This window comes from Loxodonta africana, chromosome 14 (genome assembly GCF_030014295.1).
Source record: "Loxodonta africana isolate mLoxAfr1 chromosome 14, mLoxAfr1.hap2, whole genome shotgun sequence".
Lineage (NCBI taxonomy): Eukaryota > Metazoa > Chordata > Mammalia > Proboscidea > Elephantidae > Loxodonta > Loxodonta africana.
This window is the reverse complement of record NC_087355.1, coordinates 44,789,734-44,804,214: the sequence shown is the minus strand read 5'-3', so window position 1 is coordinate 44,804,214 and position 14,481 is coordinate 44,789,734. Positions and strand designations below refer to the sequence as shown.

The window sequence follows — 14,481 nt, the reverse complement described above, 5'->3', positions numbered from 1 at the left end:
AGAGTTTGGGGATATATAGAGATAGAAGTAGTGAGATCTTACCGTTTCATATCCTTACCCTTTTAAAATTAGGGTTGGGATTCTTCAAAGATTCTTAACGAGCCTTTGAGCTACTAGTCTTTTCTGTCCTGATTCCTCCTGTAAAGTTACTACCAGGTTAATTTTCTTAAAACAACTTCCCTTTTTCATATCAGTCTCTGATTTATAGTATACATTTAGTGTTAACATATACAATCTAATTTTATAGGCGTTCAGAAGTGGAAGAAACCAGAAGCTTTAGGTAGTCTACTCAAGGTCTCTCAACAACATAGGCAGGAGTCATGGAGAAGATACAAAAGAAAATATGATACTTGCTGTGGACCCATGGAAAGTAGGCTTTTGGTAGGTGAATAGTCACCTACGCCTGGCTGTTCTGATTAGACTGCTCCTTCTAGGGAAAGGGGAAGAAGAACTGGAATCGGTATTTATTGAGTGCATACAAAGTTTAGGAACTCTGTCATATGCCTACGTACTTATTTTATTTAGTCAGTAGAGTAGGTGGGACATTAGGTCATATATTCCTTGGTAGAGAACCAGGTTAGCCATGTTTTGGAGCTTGGTACATACTTACTGAAAAAAGATAAGTGATAAGCTTGCTTGTTCAAGATAGCAAATACTTGGGGTTCCTTATTCACCAGGGCAATGAAACTTTGTTGAATCACAAACAAGAATGAAATTACATGAGTTATTTTTTCCTACGATGATAATACTTTATAAATGAATGTGACCGTACATTTTTAAGATTCCATCTATTTGACCATGAACTTTCTCTTTTAGGTATAATTTTAGCAGTTGTGTTTATCCGTATGAAGAAGGATAAAGGCAAGGCTAAGACTGAGAATGTTCAGCCATCTGAAGTCAGACCTCTGAGCAGTTGAATTTGAAAAGGAATGTTCGAATTTATGTACCAAGTAACATTTCAATAACACAACCATTTAGTCCCCTAATTTTACCTTTCATCCAATGTGTGTATAATTTTTTACAGCTATTCCCCCTTGCCTTCTATTATTTTACTACTCTTAGGTATTTCATGTGCTATAGATGCTAGAGTTATTTTCCATTTTCCCATGACATTTTTCCCCTCTGCAAAACTCTTAGCTACTTATCCCCAAACAAAAATGTATCTATTTTCCCCCGTAGGAAAAGATAGGCTGATTAAATGTTTTGTACATTTTTTCTTCGTAAGGAGCTTGGTTTATCAGTTTTCCACCACAGAACTTCTCAGATCCCATTTATGCTTTTTCCAATTCCATTCTTTGTCCCACTCATTGATGTCTTCTTGGTATTTCATTAATTTAAAAACATTTGTCAAGGGAAAAGAACAAAGTGGGGTCTCAGAGAAAAAGAAATAAGCAGCCTTCTCCCTTAGTGTGAACAAAAACTCTTCTGTGTTGTTATTAGTCCTCTTTTACCCAGCGTGGTTTTACCACGCCACTCTTTTACTGAGTTTTTTTTTTTTTTTAACTCGGGGACGACACAGACCCACAGGAGGTATTCAGACAAGCTGCTGTGTTTTCACAGAGGCCAGCCCCATTTCATAAACCTTGGTACAGAAACCCAAAAACTTACCAGGTTTACTCACTACCTGTCATGCTGTGCATGTTTTCTTTATGTGTATATTAGTAAAGTTTTGGTTATTACTTATTTAATGGGTAGGGGAAAATAAGGACTCATGAAAGAAGTATGGAAAAAAAATCAAGAATAAAGGTTGGATCTCTTTGGCTCTGGTTCCTTGTTCCTTATATTTGTTGAAAGGAAGGACCAGCTAACAATGGTTATCTATTATTTGTCAAAATTGCCTCCCATGTATAATTTTCCCAAGAAGACGAGTCTAAAATAAAATAAAAATTCACTGCTAACATGACTGTGGATTGAGGTGTTCAAGATAGATACACTAGGAATTTTAAATTTTTAAGTAAGAGAACCTTGGAGATTTGGAAGCATTTCTAGGCCTGGAGCTGTTGTCTGGCACCTCATTTAAGCCTTGGTAGCATTCAACATTACATAACCTCCCAGAATTTTCAACCATGAAAAAGAGCTCATATGTGAAAAGGTGCCTACGATGACTGCTGAAGTAAGCCATGGGTTGTGATTTCTATAAATAACCCTTTTCGTAGGGTTCTATTATATTTTTAAAGGTAAAAATGTAAAACAAAAGAAAATACCCTAAGTCTATATTTAAGACCCCAGTATAGCTTTCTTAAGAAGCCCTAGTGATGCTAACTGAAATGTTAGTGGTTGGAACCCAGCAGCTGTTCTGCGGGAGAAGGATGTGGCAGTCTGCTTCCATAAAGATTACAGCCTTGGAAACCCTATGGGGCAGTTCTATTCTGTCATATAGTGTCACTGTGAGTTGGGATAGACTTGATGGCAACAGGTTTGGATATAGTAGTTTTTTATGTGTAATACTATACTGTGCCTCAAACTATTCTACCTGTCCTTTCACATGGGACTCATTGGGAGCCTCATAATGTGTAAGGTTCTGTCCTGATTCACCTAACATGGAGAGGCAAAACAATTATACACACCCTCTCCTCACTTATCAACATGGTTAGTTTCCAAAGACCAGGTCATTATGCAAAATTGGAGTTATGCAAAAAGGAAGGATTGACCACATTCAGATCACAAAATGGAGGATGACTACATCATTACATAACTACGAAATTACATCTTTTATGTAACTGCCAAACCACTGAGAATCATGGCTTAGCCAAGTTGACACATAACCTTAACCATCATAGCCAGGGTTATTCTTGCCTTGTACCTCGGAGTTCATTACTGCCAAATGTACATCATTAATGTGCAAAATGGTCAGATAGTAGATTTGTTACTATTGTCATAAATGTGAAGTGTTGGATAACGAGATAGTCGATAAGTGAGAAGGTATATATATATATGTATATATACATATGTGTGTGTACGTGTATACATATATATAAAACAAATTTACTTCACAAACTATATCCCAAGCTGCAGAATATTTCAACTTTCTCAGCAGCTTATATAGATATTTAACTTGTGTGGTTTTTATCAAGGAGTGACTATGATGTGACATTAAGTTCACTTTAAATTGCTTGTCCTGCTTATTTTCAGGAAATCATATCATTGTTCCTGAACCACTGAGGCAGTCCCCAGGCAGGTCTGCTAAGGTGAAGTCAGGGAGTTTCTCCTACCTGAACTCGATGTTACTTCTCAGGACCGCTGTTGTCCACCTGATCACATGGAGCTTTCTTATCCAAAAATGTTCATTAGTAGTCACACTGCTCTTGGGTTTCTTCTCCCTGTGGGCTCTCTCCTTCACCCCACTCATCGTCCAATGAAGAGATCCTACCCATTTTTGAAGTACCAGTTTACATACGGTGCCTCTGGGAAGCCTTCTCTGATTTCCTGAAGGAAACTTGACCACAGCCTCATCAGACCTTCCATACTGTGGTGAGAAAAACTGTTTATCTAGTCAGGATCCATTCCTTCTTTTACAGGTAAGAATGGCTTGAATTCCTACTGAGCAACATCCCTCCTACTCCCCCTGCCCAACTGCATTCTATATAGTTTGGGTAAGACAACCCCATGGTTTTCCCAATTCCCCCAGCTCTAGAGATGGAGACTTCATCTCAGTGAGACTCAGTTCTAGAATTTTAGCTCAAGCCCTTAGAAAAGAGCTCTCTCTTCAGGGAATTTGCTAAACTAGTAGGAAGTAAGCTCAGAGAAGCCTAACACCACAAGAGAAAGGTGAGCCAGCCTGAGAATGAGAACAACAGAGACTCAAGAGATGGGAGGAGAAATTTTTCAACATGTGGAGTATCTGGATCCAGCTGTGTCTGAAGGCAACCTGGCCCTGAACTTTTTCATCCTGTGAGCCAATACATTCCTTTTTTCTTCAAGCTTATTGGATTTCTGCCCCTTGCAACCAAAAAATGTGGCTATTTGTGCCTTGCTTATGGCCCCTTTTATGTTCTACTATTAGAGCCATTTGATATTCTCTACTAGTCTGGGACTTCTCAGAAGACAAGAATCTCTTTCAGCGCTACTGTGGCTCATAGTGACTCCTCTGTAATTTTTTGCTGAAGAGTAAATGACATAGCTAATTTGTTTTGACCACTTATGCTATTGCTTTTTAAGTGCCATGTTTTTGACAAAATCTGAACTAAAAGAAATGGTGTAACTCTGATCCTTTTCATTTACAGTATCTTCAAAGACCCCTTAAACTCCCATCTCACCACCCCCCTTCTCCCTACACACAGGCCCAAATGTCCCATTCAAGCATCCCAGGTCTCAGAGCTGGCTGTAATGCTCAATGAGGTCTGTCAATGACAACGCATTCAAGAACTTCTGAATGGTTAAAAAATAGCTGTGAGACCGAGGAGACTTGGGAGCATGGGGGACGGGCAGCAGATTTTGTGAGAAGCTCTGTAGAAAGTCTCAGGGGCTTCTGGGAAGTAAATCAAGAGTGGAGATCTCAGGGTGTTGGGTATAGACAATCCAGAGGCAGGAAGCTGAGATTGCCTAGGAAGTATCAAGTACAAAAGGGAATAATTGCTGCCAGTGCTATATGCATCACGGAAGCTTGTTAAACTTGGGACCTTAAAAACACCAGTGTTTTGGAGCTCTCTTGGTGCAGTGGGTAAGAACTACACCTGCGAACCAAAAGGTCGGCAGTTCAAATCCACCTTGGAAACCCTATGGGGCAGTTCTACTCTGTCCTATAGGGTCGCTATGAGTCGGAATTGACTTGGCAGCAACGGGTTTGGTTTGGTTACTCAAAAAAACAATTATCTTGCAATATCGATGTTTTAAAAGAGATTTTAAAATAATAACTAAGAGAAAGTAGCATTCAGTTGTAGAATTTATGTAAGTGAGGAGAATATCTCAGGGCTAGTGCTATTTCTGCCTTCACATGCATTCTTACGTGTCACATATATTGTACATGTTAATGTACATGTTATGTGTGTGAAAATGTCCACACACAGCATATACATAATACACACGTGCCCCCGAAACACCCCCAAACATGCATACTGCTCCCAAATGTCCCCTCACAAAAGCCAACCTTACGCAGTGTGCTCAAGTGTTAAAGGGTCAACTTCTAATATAGGGGTTCTCAGTGGGCGCAGGTTAGAATCATCTGGGGGAGCCTTTAGAAAATATTGTCCCAGAGTCCCACTCCCAATTGAATTATATATCTGGGGATGGGGTCCTAACCTTTTTATAAAATCTACCCAAAAGATTCTAATGTGCAATCATAGCTAAGAACCCCTGTTTCAGAAAATCCCTGGGGGGCCAAATTAGTTCCAGATCTGTGTGGAATCTGATCCTTTTTTGAGCCTGAATCAGGATCCTTCTTCATAACATGGACTTCCCAAACCTCTCAACTTCCTGGGCATCTTTACACCACACCTGTCCTGCCCTCACCCTTTCCCAGGCTGGCACAGACAGAAACTGTGACCCGGAGCTCAGAGCAAAGTAGGAGACATCCCTTCTTAAAGAGTTATTCCTCTCCACACTCCACTCCCTTTTGCAGAGATGCTTCCACCCTCTAACAAGAGCAGCCCAGGGGCTGCAGACCTGGGAACCTGAAAATGTCAACCCAGAAGCTGACTCTCACTTGCAGGTGGGCAGCCCCCCTTTGTACCCCAGAGCTGAGCAATAAGCAACAATACCTCACTTTTCGCCACAGACACATGTCTAAAAAGTGACTCTAAAAATACACATTTGTTTATAGTGAACCTCTTGTGCACTTTTGGAGAATTGGCCATTGAAAGGAATCTTATAGACAATGTAAAAAAAAAAAAAGTATTTTTTTGTGGTTCAAACAATTATTTCTCACTTTATTGCTTTTCATTTTGCGTATTCATATTTTATTTGCATGTGGATCATATTCCACAGAGGCCTGGAACAAAATATACCAGCATGGTGCAAGCTCCATTCAACTTTTCAAAGTTATTTCCTGAGTATCTGCTATGTGTTAGTCATTTGTAAGCCATCTCGGCCCTCAAGACAAGGTGGACAGCCTCTGAAGACGGTTGGTAATCCTGAAGGGGAAGACATTTTTATGGATGGAATTTTGCTCCCCAAAAAGATATGTTGAAGTCTTAATTTCCTGCTACCTGTGAACATGACTTTGTTTGGAAACAGGATCTTTGAAGACATTAGTAGTTAACATGAAGTTATACTGGAGTAGGGTGGGTCCTAACCTGACCTGAGTTTTAAAAAAGAAAGCAAAAAATTGCTGTTGACTCAATTCCAACTCACAGTGACCCTATAGGACAGAATAGAACTGTCCCATGGGGTTTCCAAGGAGCAGCTGGTAGATTCGACCTTTTGGTTAGCAGCCAAACTTTCAACCACTGGGCCGCCAGGGCTCCACCCAACCTGAGTGGTGTCCTTATAAAAGAGAAGAGATGAAGAGATAGGCAGAGGAAGAAGGGCCATGTAAAGAAGCATCTACAAGTGAAGAAATGTCTGGGGGGTACCAGAAACTGGGAGAAACAAGAAAGGACCATCCCCTAAAGACTTCAGGAGGGAGCGTGGCCTGGCCAACACATTAATTTGGTCTTCTAACTTCCTAAACAGTGATAAATTTCTGTTCTTATAAGCCACTCGCTTTGTGGTATTATTCTGGCAGCCCTAGTAATTAATACAGATTCTCCTCTGGAATTCTGGCCTAATAATGTTGATGGCTAAAACACAGGGTTTCCATACATTATTTAGTCTCCAAATATTGATTGGTTTCCTTGGACAGAATCCAAAGTCTCTTCTTACATGTTGTTGTCCTGGGAGAGTTGGCTGGGTGGGTAGTGAGGTAGGGAGGGCAGATAACGGAGAGATGGGATTAGAAAAACAAGTGTTCATCAGATTGAGGAAAAAAGTTTTCATTTTTTCCATTGCAACAACTGGGCTAATGTGTAAATCCAGGATTTGAAAGCCTAATTTTGGAAGAGGAAGTGGGTGTGCACATAGAGGTGGGAATAAAAATAGCATGTGTGTTTACCCAACGTTTTTAGTTAATCTCTTGAATTAAGCACAGAACTGGAAGCGAATGGAATATATTCTTGGTAACAGAAGACAAAACTAGGCCTCTTTGGCTGCTGGCCAAGGAAAGATCTCAAATGCGGAATTGCCTGTGCTCAGGCACAGCTAGTCAGATATTGCCTTGTTTCACGGAGGACACAAAGAACCAGGGCAAGGGTCTCCAAGTGGCCAGGGGTCCGCTGTGGGCTTGTGGAGAAAGACACAGGCTGCTGAGGGTTGCCAGCTGAGTTCTGTCTTTTGTGGTAAGACCTGGGACAGGTTTTCTGAGGCCTACAAAGGGGAGGGCAGAGATTTCCCTGTGTAAGCAAATGCCTGTTGGCCCCAGGGTCCTGTGGCCTGGTGCATAGCCAAAGTCCTGGCACAGTTTGTGCCAAATGTTGGCACTGTGTGTACTAGTTTCCTAGGACTGCCATAAAAAGTACCACCAAGTGGCTGGCTTATCGGAATGGAAATTTATTCTCTCACAGTTCTGGAGGCTAGGAGTCTAAAACCAGGGTTGATCCCTTCCGAGGGCTCTGAGAGAATCTGTTCCATGCCTCCCTCCTAGCTTCTGGTGGATCTCGGCAGTCCTTGACATTCATTGGCTTACAGCTCTGCCTCCTACAGACTCTGCCTTTGTCTTAACATGGCTGTCTTCCCTCTGTCTCTCTGTGAATCTTCTCTTTCATAGGGTAACCAGTCATATTGGATTAGGACCCACCCTAGTCCAGAAAGACCACACGCTAACTTAAAGACCCTATTTCCAAACAAATTCCCATTCACAGGTACCAGGGGTTAGGACTTCAATATAACATTTGGGGACACAATTCAATATATATAACACTGGGGCAAGTCCCCCACAGGGTTAAATTCTTCCTCTGGTCCTACTTTCTCTGAGCTCAGCTTCTCTGGCAGCACCATACTTGTACAGTCAAGAATCTTGGAAGGTGTTGCTTTGGCCCAGGCAGGGTCCAGGGCGTTCTCTAATAGGTTCACAAATAGGTCAGTTTGAGGCCTCTAAGAGACAGAACCCCAGATAGAATTAGACACGCGAGAGATTCATGGGTGGAAAGGGCTGAGAAGGATAAAGGGGAGGGAGCAGCAAGAGGTAGGGAGACCCTCAAACCACGATGGAAGTTCCCTTTGGAGCAGTTCTGCTCTGCACACGTGGCGTTGCCTTGAGTTGGAACTTGCTCCACAGGAACTCAACACAACAACAACAAAACAAAGAGAGGGATAGGGATTGGTGGGAAGAGCCCCAGGCCACAGCACAGTTCTGAGAAAGTCTGGGCCAGGCCAATGTGCAGAGCCAAGATTGTCCTTTGGAGGAGCCTGTGTTTGACAGAAAGGACCCCACTCTAGGACCCCTGCTGTGCTTGGTCACCGGCTGGGAGCTCCCTGAACTCAGCTAGCTTTCCAGCAGCAGAGTCTTTAAAAAGAAATTGTGGTGAAAGATATATAACAAAATATTTGTTAATTCAACAATTTTTACATGAGCCATTTAGTGCCATCAATTATGTTCCCTGTGTTGTACAGCCATCACCACTATCCATTTCCAAAAGCAGGGTCCTCTTAAAGGAGTATCTGAGCATGTGCCCCCATCACTGTCATGCTTAGTTGTCTCTTTTATTTATCCATCAGTTATTTATTGAGTCCCACTATGGCCAGATGCTGAGCTGGTCACTGGGAATGCAAATAACAGTAGCTGACACTTAGATAGCATTTTCAGTGTGCCAGGCACTGGTCTAAATGTTTTGCAATATATTAAGTCATGTAATACTTAAGTCATGAGGTAGATACAATTATTATATCTAATGCTCAGACGAGAAACTGAGGTACAAAAAGTCACATGCCAAATAAGTGGCGATGCTGGTATTTGACCCTAGCTGTGGAGTCGCTGGATGATGCGAATGGTTAACATGCTCAGTTAGACCAAAAGGTTGGAGGTTTGAGCCCACCCAGAGGCACCTTGGAAGAAAGGCCTGACCATCTACGTTTGAAAAATCAGCCATTGCAAACCCCATGGAGTACGTTCTACTCTGACACATATGGAATCGCCTTGAGTTGATTCAGACTCAAAGGCAACTTTTTTTTTTTAGTCCTAGTCTAAATCTTGAGCTGGTAACTACCATATTTCATCTAATTCTAGGGTGTCATTGACTGAAAGACGCATTGTTATGTTAGGTGCCACTAAGAAAGAGAAGAGCTCTGTCAACTCACTTTGACCAGCCATTATTAGTAAGATGAAGCCATGATTTCAGAGATGTTAAAAAGCAAAAAAAAAAAAAAAAAAAAATGTGAGTCTTAGAATTGATGATTATTACACAGAAGTACTGTCCCTGCTCTCAAGGACTTCACAGTTGAGTAGAGAAGGATAACTAAAACAATCGTCATGCCATGTGGTAAGCATCAAGTATCATCAAAGTGGTACATACTAATTGCTGCAGGGGCAGAGAAGAGGGAATTGTCACTCCTGCCTGGGTCCATCTAGAAACCCTTACAGAGGAAGTGGCACCCAGATGAGCCTTAGGTTTCTCCAAATAGAGAAGGGAAAAATGGAATTGGGAAATTTTGAGTATTTCAGGGGCCTGGCTGATAGTGCTGATGCTAATAGTAATACAACAATAATTAACAATAGCTAATAATTTATTGAGTGCCCACCATGTGCCAGGGACTGTGTTGAGAGCTTTTCATGAATCATCCCTCTTAATTCTCACAGAAACCCTATGAGAAACACTCTTATTAGACCCATTTCACAGGAAAGGAACTGGAGGCTCAGGAGGTTAGCTGATTTACCCGCTAGTGCACACCTGTGGATAATGGAGATAGGATAAGAATCTCTAGCAGCCTGGATCCAAAGTTCAGACCTTAACCATTCTACTGGATGCCTCTTAGAGTGAAGGAGTGATGAGACGTGCTCCCCAAAGTCACTGTCACCCACTGAACTCTCCAATTCCTGGAAGAAGTCTGAGTAAGGGTCAGACATCATCAAAAACAAGGGTGGAGGAGAGGCCTTTGAGAACCCTGACTCTTGTTGAAGTCAGGCAGAGGAAGGCTGATGGACAATGTCAAGGATTGAATTGTGTTCCCCCAAAAATATGTGTCAGCTTAGCTGGGCAGTGATTCCAATATTGTGTGACTGTCCACTACTTTGTCATCTGACATGATTTTCATGTGTGTTGTAAATCCTACCTGTGTGACATTAATGAGGGAGAATTATAGGCAGTTATGTTAATGAGATTGAGTACTGCCTCATTAACATACCAAAGCCCCAAACCCCATTGCTGTCTAGTTGATTCAGACTTACAGGATCACTTTGAGTAGGAATCAACTCTACAGCAATGGGGTTTGAGGTTTTGGTATGTTAATGAGGCAGGACTCAGTCTACAAGATTATGTTGGGTCTTAAATCAATATCTTTTCAGATATAAAAGAGAAAAGCAAGCAGACAGACATGGAGAGCCTCATACTACCACGAAAGCAGCACCAGGAGCAGAGCATGTCCTTTGGACCTGGGGTTCCAGCACTGAGAAGCTCCTGGACCAGGGGAAGATTGATGAACAGAATGGACAGAAAGAGAAAGTCTTCCCCTAGAGCTAGCACCCTGAATTTGGACTTCTAGCCTCCTAAACTGTGAAAGAGTAAATTTCTCTTTGTTAGAGCCATCCACCTGTGGTATTTCTGTTATAGCAGCACCAGATAACTAAGACAGATGGAGAGGTTCTGGAAGTGCTGGTGCAAGACTGGGACCTCTGAGTGAGTTCAACTGTCAGAGTATTTGCTGAACATTGACTCCCAGCAAAGGTCTGTGTTGGTCACCTAGGGGACTACTGAAGGAAGCCCTGGACCTAGCACCACATGTTACATGAATAGAGTGTAACCTTGGGTCCCATCACAGATCTGCTAATCTGGCCCTGACCTCATATCTTCACTCCGCCCCCTCGCGCACCATGCTTTACTCACACTGGCCATCTGCCACTTGAGGTGAAGCTCCTTCCATTTCAGTTCCTTTACACAAGCTTCTGCCTGGAACGTTCTCCCACCCACTTCTGGCTGGCTGGCTTTTACTCATCCTTTAGGTCTCAGTGTAGAGGTTGACTCCTCAGAGATGTTCTGCTTGTTGTTTTCCATCATAGCACCTTGTTAATTTCCTTTCCCTGCCCTTTTAACAATGTGTAATGATGTATGTCCTTTATTAGCTTGCATCTTTAGGGGCAGGGACCTTGTTTGCTGTTGTATCCCAGCACAGAGCATGGAGTCCTCCATAGAGTAGGATCTCCATAATTGAATGAACAAATGGCTCAGTTTAGAATCTAATTAGGGAGTCAAGAAGTTCATCTATGACACAGAAAGTAATTAAGTGCTGAAATGCTCAAAGAATAGAGAGATTGCTATGTGCTGAAACCATTAAGGAAAAGTGAGAGTTGAACAGGGTGGGCAGAATTCAGAGCATTACTGGTGACTAAAATCCATTGGCATTGAGTCAATTCCAACTCATAGTGCCCCTACAGGATACAGTAAAACTGCACCATAGAGTTTCCAAGGAGCACCTGGTAGATTCAAACTGCCAACCTTTTGGTTAGCAGTGGTAGCTCTTAACCCGCACCCCACCAGCTGGGGGAGAATTATGGTAGTCTATGGGGGACTCAAAAAATAGTTTTCTGTTCTCTGCAGGTTTCAGGTTTGAATCACCTTTGTTTTCAGCTTCTGAAGTCACTCTAGTTTTCTTTACCTTCTGGACCCCTCCTTCTACCCACTGGAACATGGGGCTAAGGCCATAATGGTCAGATGTCCAGGCTTTTCTCCCCAGAGTGCTTTGTTAGGCTTCTGTAGGGGATCAAACACAATATTGAGACTGAACTCTCGTTTGGGTCCTCAGCCTAGGCATGTGGATGCTTTGGGGAAATGATACGAATGGCGTCCCGACTGTGATTCTCCCAGTGTCCAGAAAGGCTCTCAGATGGCAATATTTTAGAATTCCTTCAAGATTTCTAGAAGCAGAGTTGGATTTCACAGTGTGTTCTCAATTGCAGTGTGTTCAGTCTTCTGTTCCTTTTTTTTTCCCCTTCACACAGATATTTAATAGGGCACATCATTTGATTCACTCACTGAATTATGTACTTGTACAACTTTGAATTTCACAAATCTCCATTGAATGTGAATAAAGGCCAACTGTTGTTGCCATTTTATACATCTCCTGACTGGTATTCAATAGGTATTTATCTTACTTGTCTAAGGAGACATCTGTCCATAGAGCATCAAGTCTTATTTTTGCTACTTATTCATGTGTTTGTTTTCCCCCCACAGCTACCCGCATCAAGCACTTACTCTAAGCTTTCTTCTACCAGCAAAGAATCTTCCAATAAAACACATCCTTGGTAAATGTCAAATTAAATCGAAGAGTTCCAAGACCTTCTAGAAGTTGTTTACTGCTCTTTTTTAGCAGAGCAAGTTGGCTCAATTCACCTGAGCCCAAAGTTATTGCATGCTAACCATACAATCTAAAACCTGTGTCCTCCATGTGAAGGACTACTTAAGAACAGAAATCTCATTTTAGCCTTAACTGATCTGTGACTTAATTTGGGTAGCCTCTTTCTACCCACGATTAGACATGACTGAACAAGAATAAAGAAGAATGAACTAAAAATAACTTTCCGCTACAGTGGAACAATAATTTAAAAATCTAAGCAAAAGTCCTTTGCCACAAGTCCCACCCCTTTAAGAAGCTTCTAGCTATTTTAGAGTTTGAAGGGAAATATTAATCGCCACGTTTTGGCCAAGGACAACACCATGCGCCTGAGCTAGGAATGAAGTCATTTGGCTATGTGTTTTCTGGAATCTTGCCTTGAATGGTTTTCTCTCTGACATATGTCCAACTTTAATACAGTTTAACATTAGGAATGCTCACAGCCTTTTTATAAAATCATGTTTAAATATAAAGGAAGCATGGAAAGACGCTCAGGGCAAACAGAGAGAAAAAAAGGAAGCGTTTGTTGAGAAGTGAGCATTTACCTTGATAGTGTGTGGTGAAATATTGTCTGTCAATGAAAGCCTTATCCAAAGAGTCATCTCAATGGTTAGATGACATTTACTCTGTGCCTTAGGGTACTCTGAATTTAACTCGGGATCATCTTTAGGTTCATGCATTACTTTCTTAACCCACAAATTATTATTTATTACTTTTTCATCCCAGATAACCAGGCAGAAGAGGTCGTTGGCGGCTCACTGGTAGAATTTTTGCCTTCCATGTGGAAGACCCGGGTTTGGCTCCTGGCCAACGCATCTCATGCGCAGCCACCACCTGCCTGTCAGTGGAGGCTTGTGTGTTACAATGGTGTTGAACAGGTTTCAGCAGAGCTTTCAGAATAAGAAGGGCTAGCAAGAAAGGCCTGGTGATCTACTCCTGAAAAATCAGCCAGTGAAAACCCTATTGATCACAATCATTTGATCTACAACTAATTAAGGGGATGGTGCAGGACCAGGTATGGGGCCACCACAAGCTGGGGTCCAACTTGACAGCAGCTAACAACAATGACAAGGAGGCAGAAGGTAGTGGTAAGAACCATGACAGCCTTTGTTCTTACAGTTTTTGTTCCCATTCCTTTGATCTCCCTGCTGAACAGAATGTTGTCAGGTATTGAGAAGGAATTTTGAGTGTCCCCAGACTCCAGGCTCAAGGACTCTTTCACCAAAAAATTAGTAAATAAATGTTTACAGTAAAACTTGCCTACCTTGGATTGTTCTTCTCTCTGGTATTTCACCAGAATCACAGCCTGACCTTAAGATCAACTAGAAAATATTTTAAGGAAATGAAAGGTATGAAAATCCCTCTCTGGAAGGCCACATCTGTGGCCTTGCAGAGAGAGTTGGTAAAGCCTCTCCAACAGCTGGGAACAGTCAGTAAGAGAGTGCTGCAGGATTCATAAACCATGTTGAATTTTGGTGCCCTGGAAAAAGCTCTGAAATGTTCCAATCGTTAAACTACCCAACTTAAATCACTTTCACATGAGTAAATTCAGGACAAACATTACCAACTTTTTCAACTCCACTGTGTGTTCCAAGAGCAAAATGAAAAGCAATAAAACGGAATGGTTGATTCTTATTCCACCTGCCTGGACAAGTGGTTTCAAATTTACTACAGGGGGAGTAGAGTCAAACAGTCTCTAGTATGTCTGCCCTGGTGGCACAGTGGTTAAGAGCTATGGCTGCTAACTAAAAGGTCGGCAGTTTGAATACACCAGCAGTTCTCTGGAAACCCTATGGGGCAGTTCTACTCTGTCCTGTAGGGTTGTTATGAACGATGGCAATGGGTTTCATTTTTTTTTTGTTTTATTTTTGCCCTTGGAGGCAATAACGTGAATATAAAAACCTTGGACCACTGATTCAAAGGGATTTAGTCTTAAAATGGTTCTATCAATTAATGCCAGGGTACCTG

At 41.9% G+C, this 14,481-nt stretch overlaps 1 protein-coding gene across 1 annotated transcript in view; it reads left to right on the top strand.

The window, feature by feature from the left end:
* Positions 1-1,427, top strand: part of CDH17 (cadherin 17) — a 70,215-nt gene extending 68,788 nt beyond the window's left edge. The window contains 1 exon segment of the mRNA XM_064267665.1: positions 817-1,427. Within this exon segment, the coding sequence (XP_064123735.1) occupies positions 817-917 (101 nt within the window). The 3' untranslated portion in view covers positions 918-1,427.
* Positions 1,428-14,481: the final 13,054 nt, after the last annotated feature.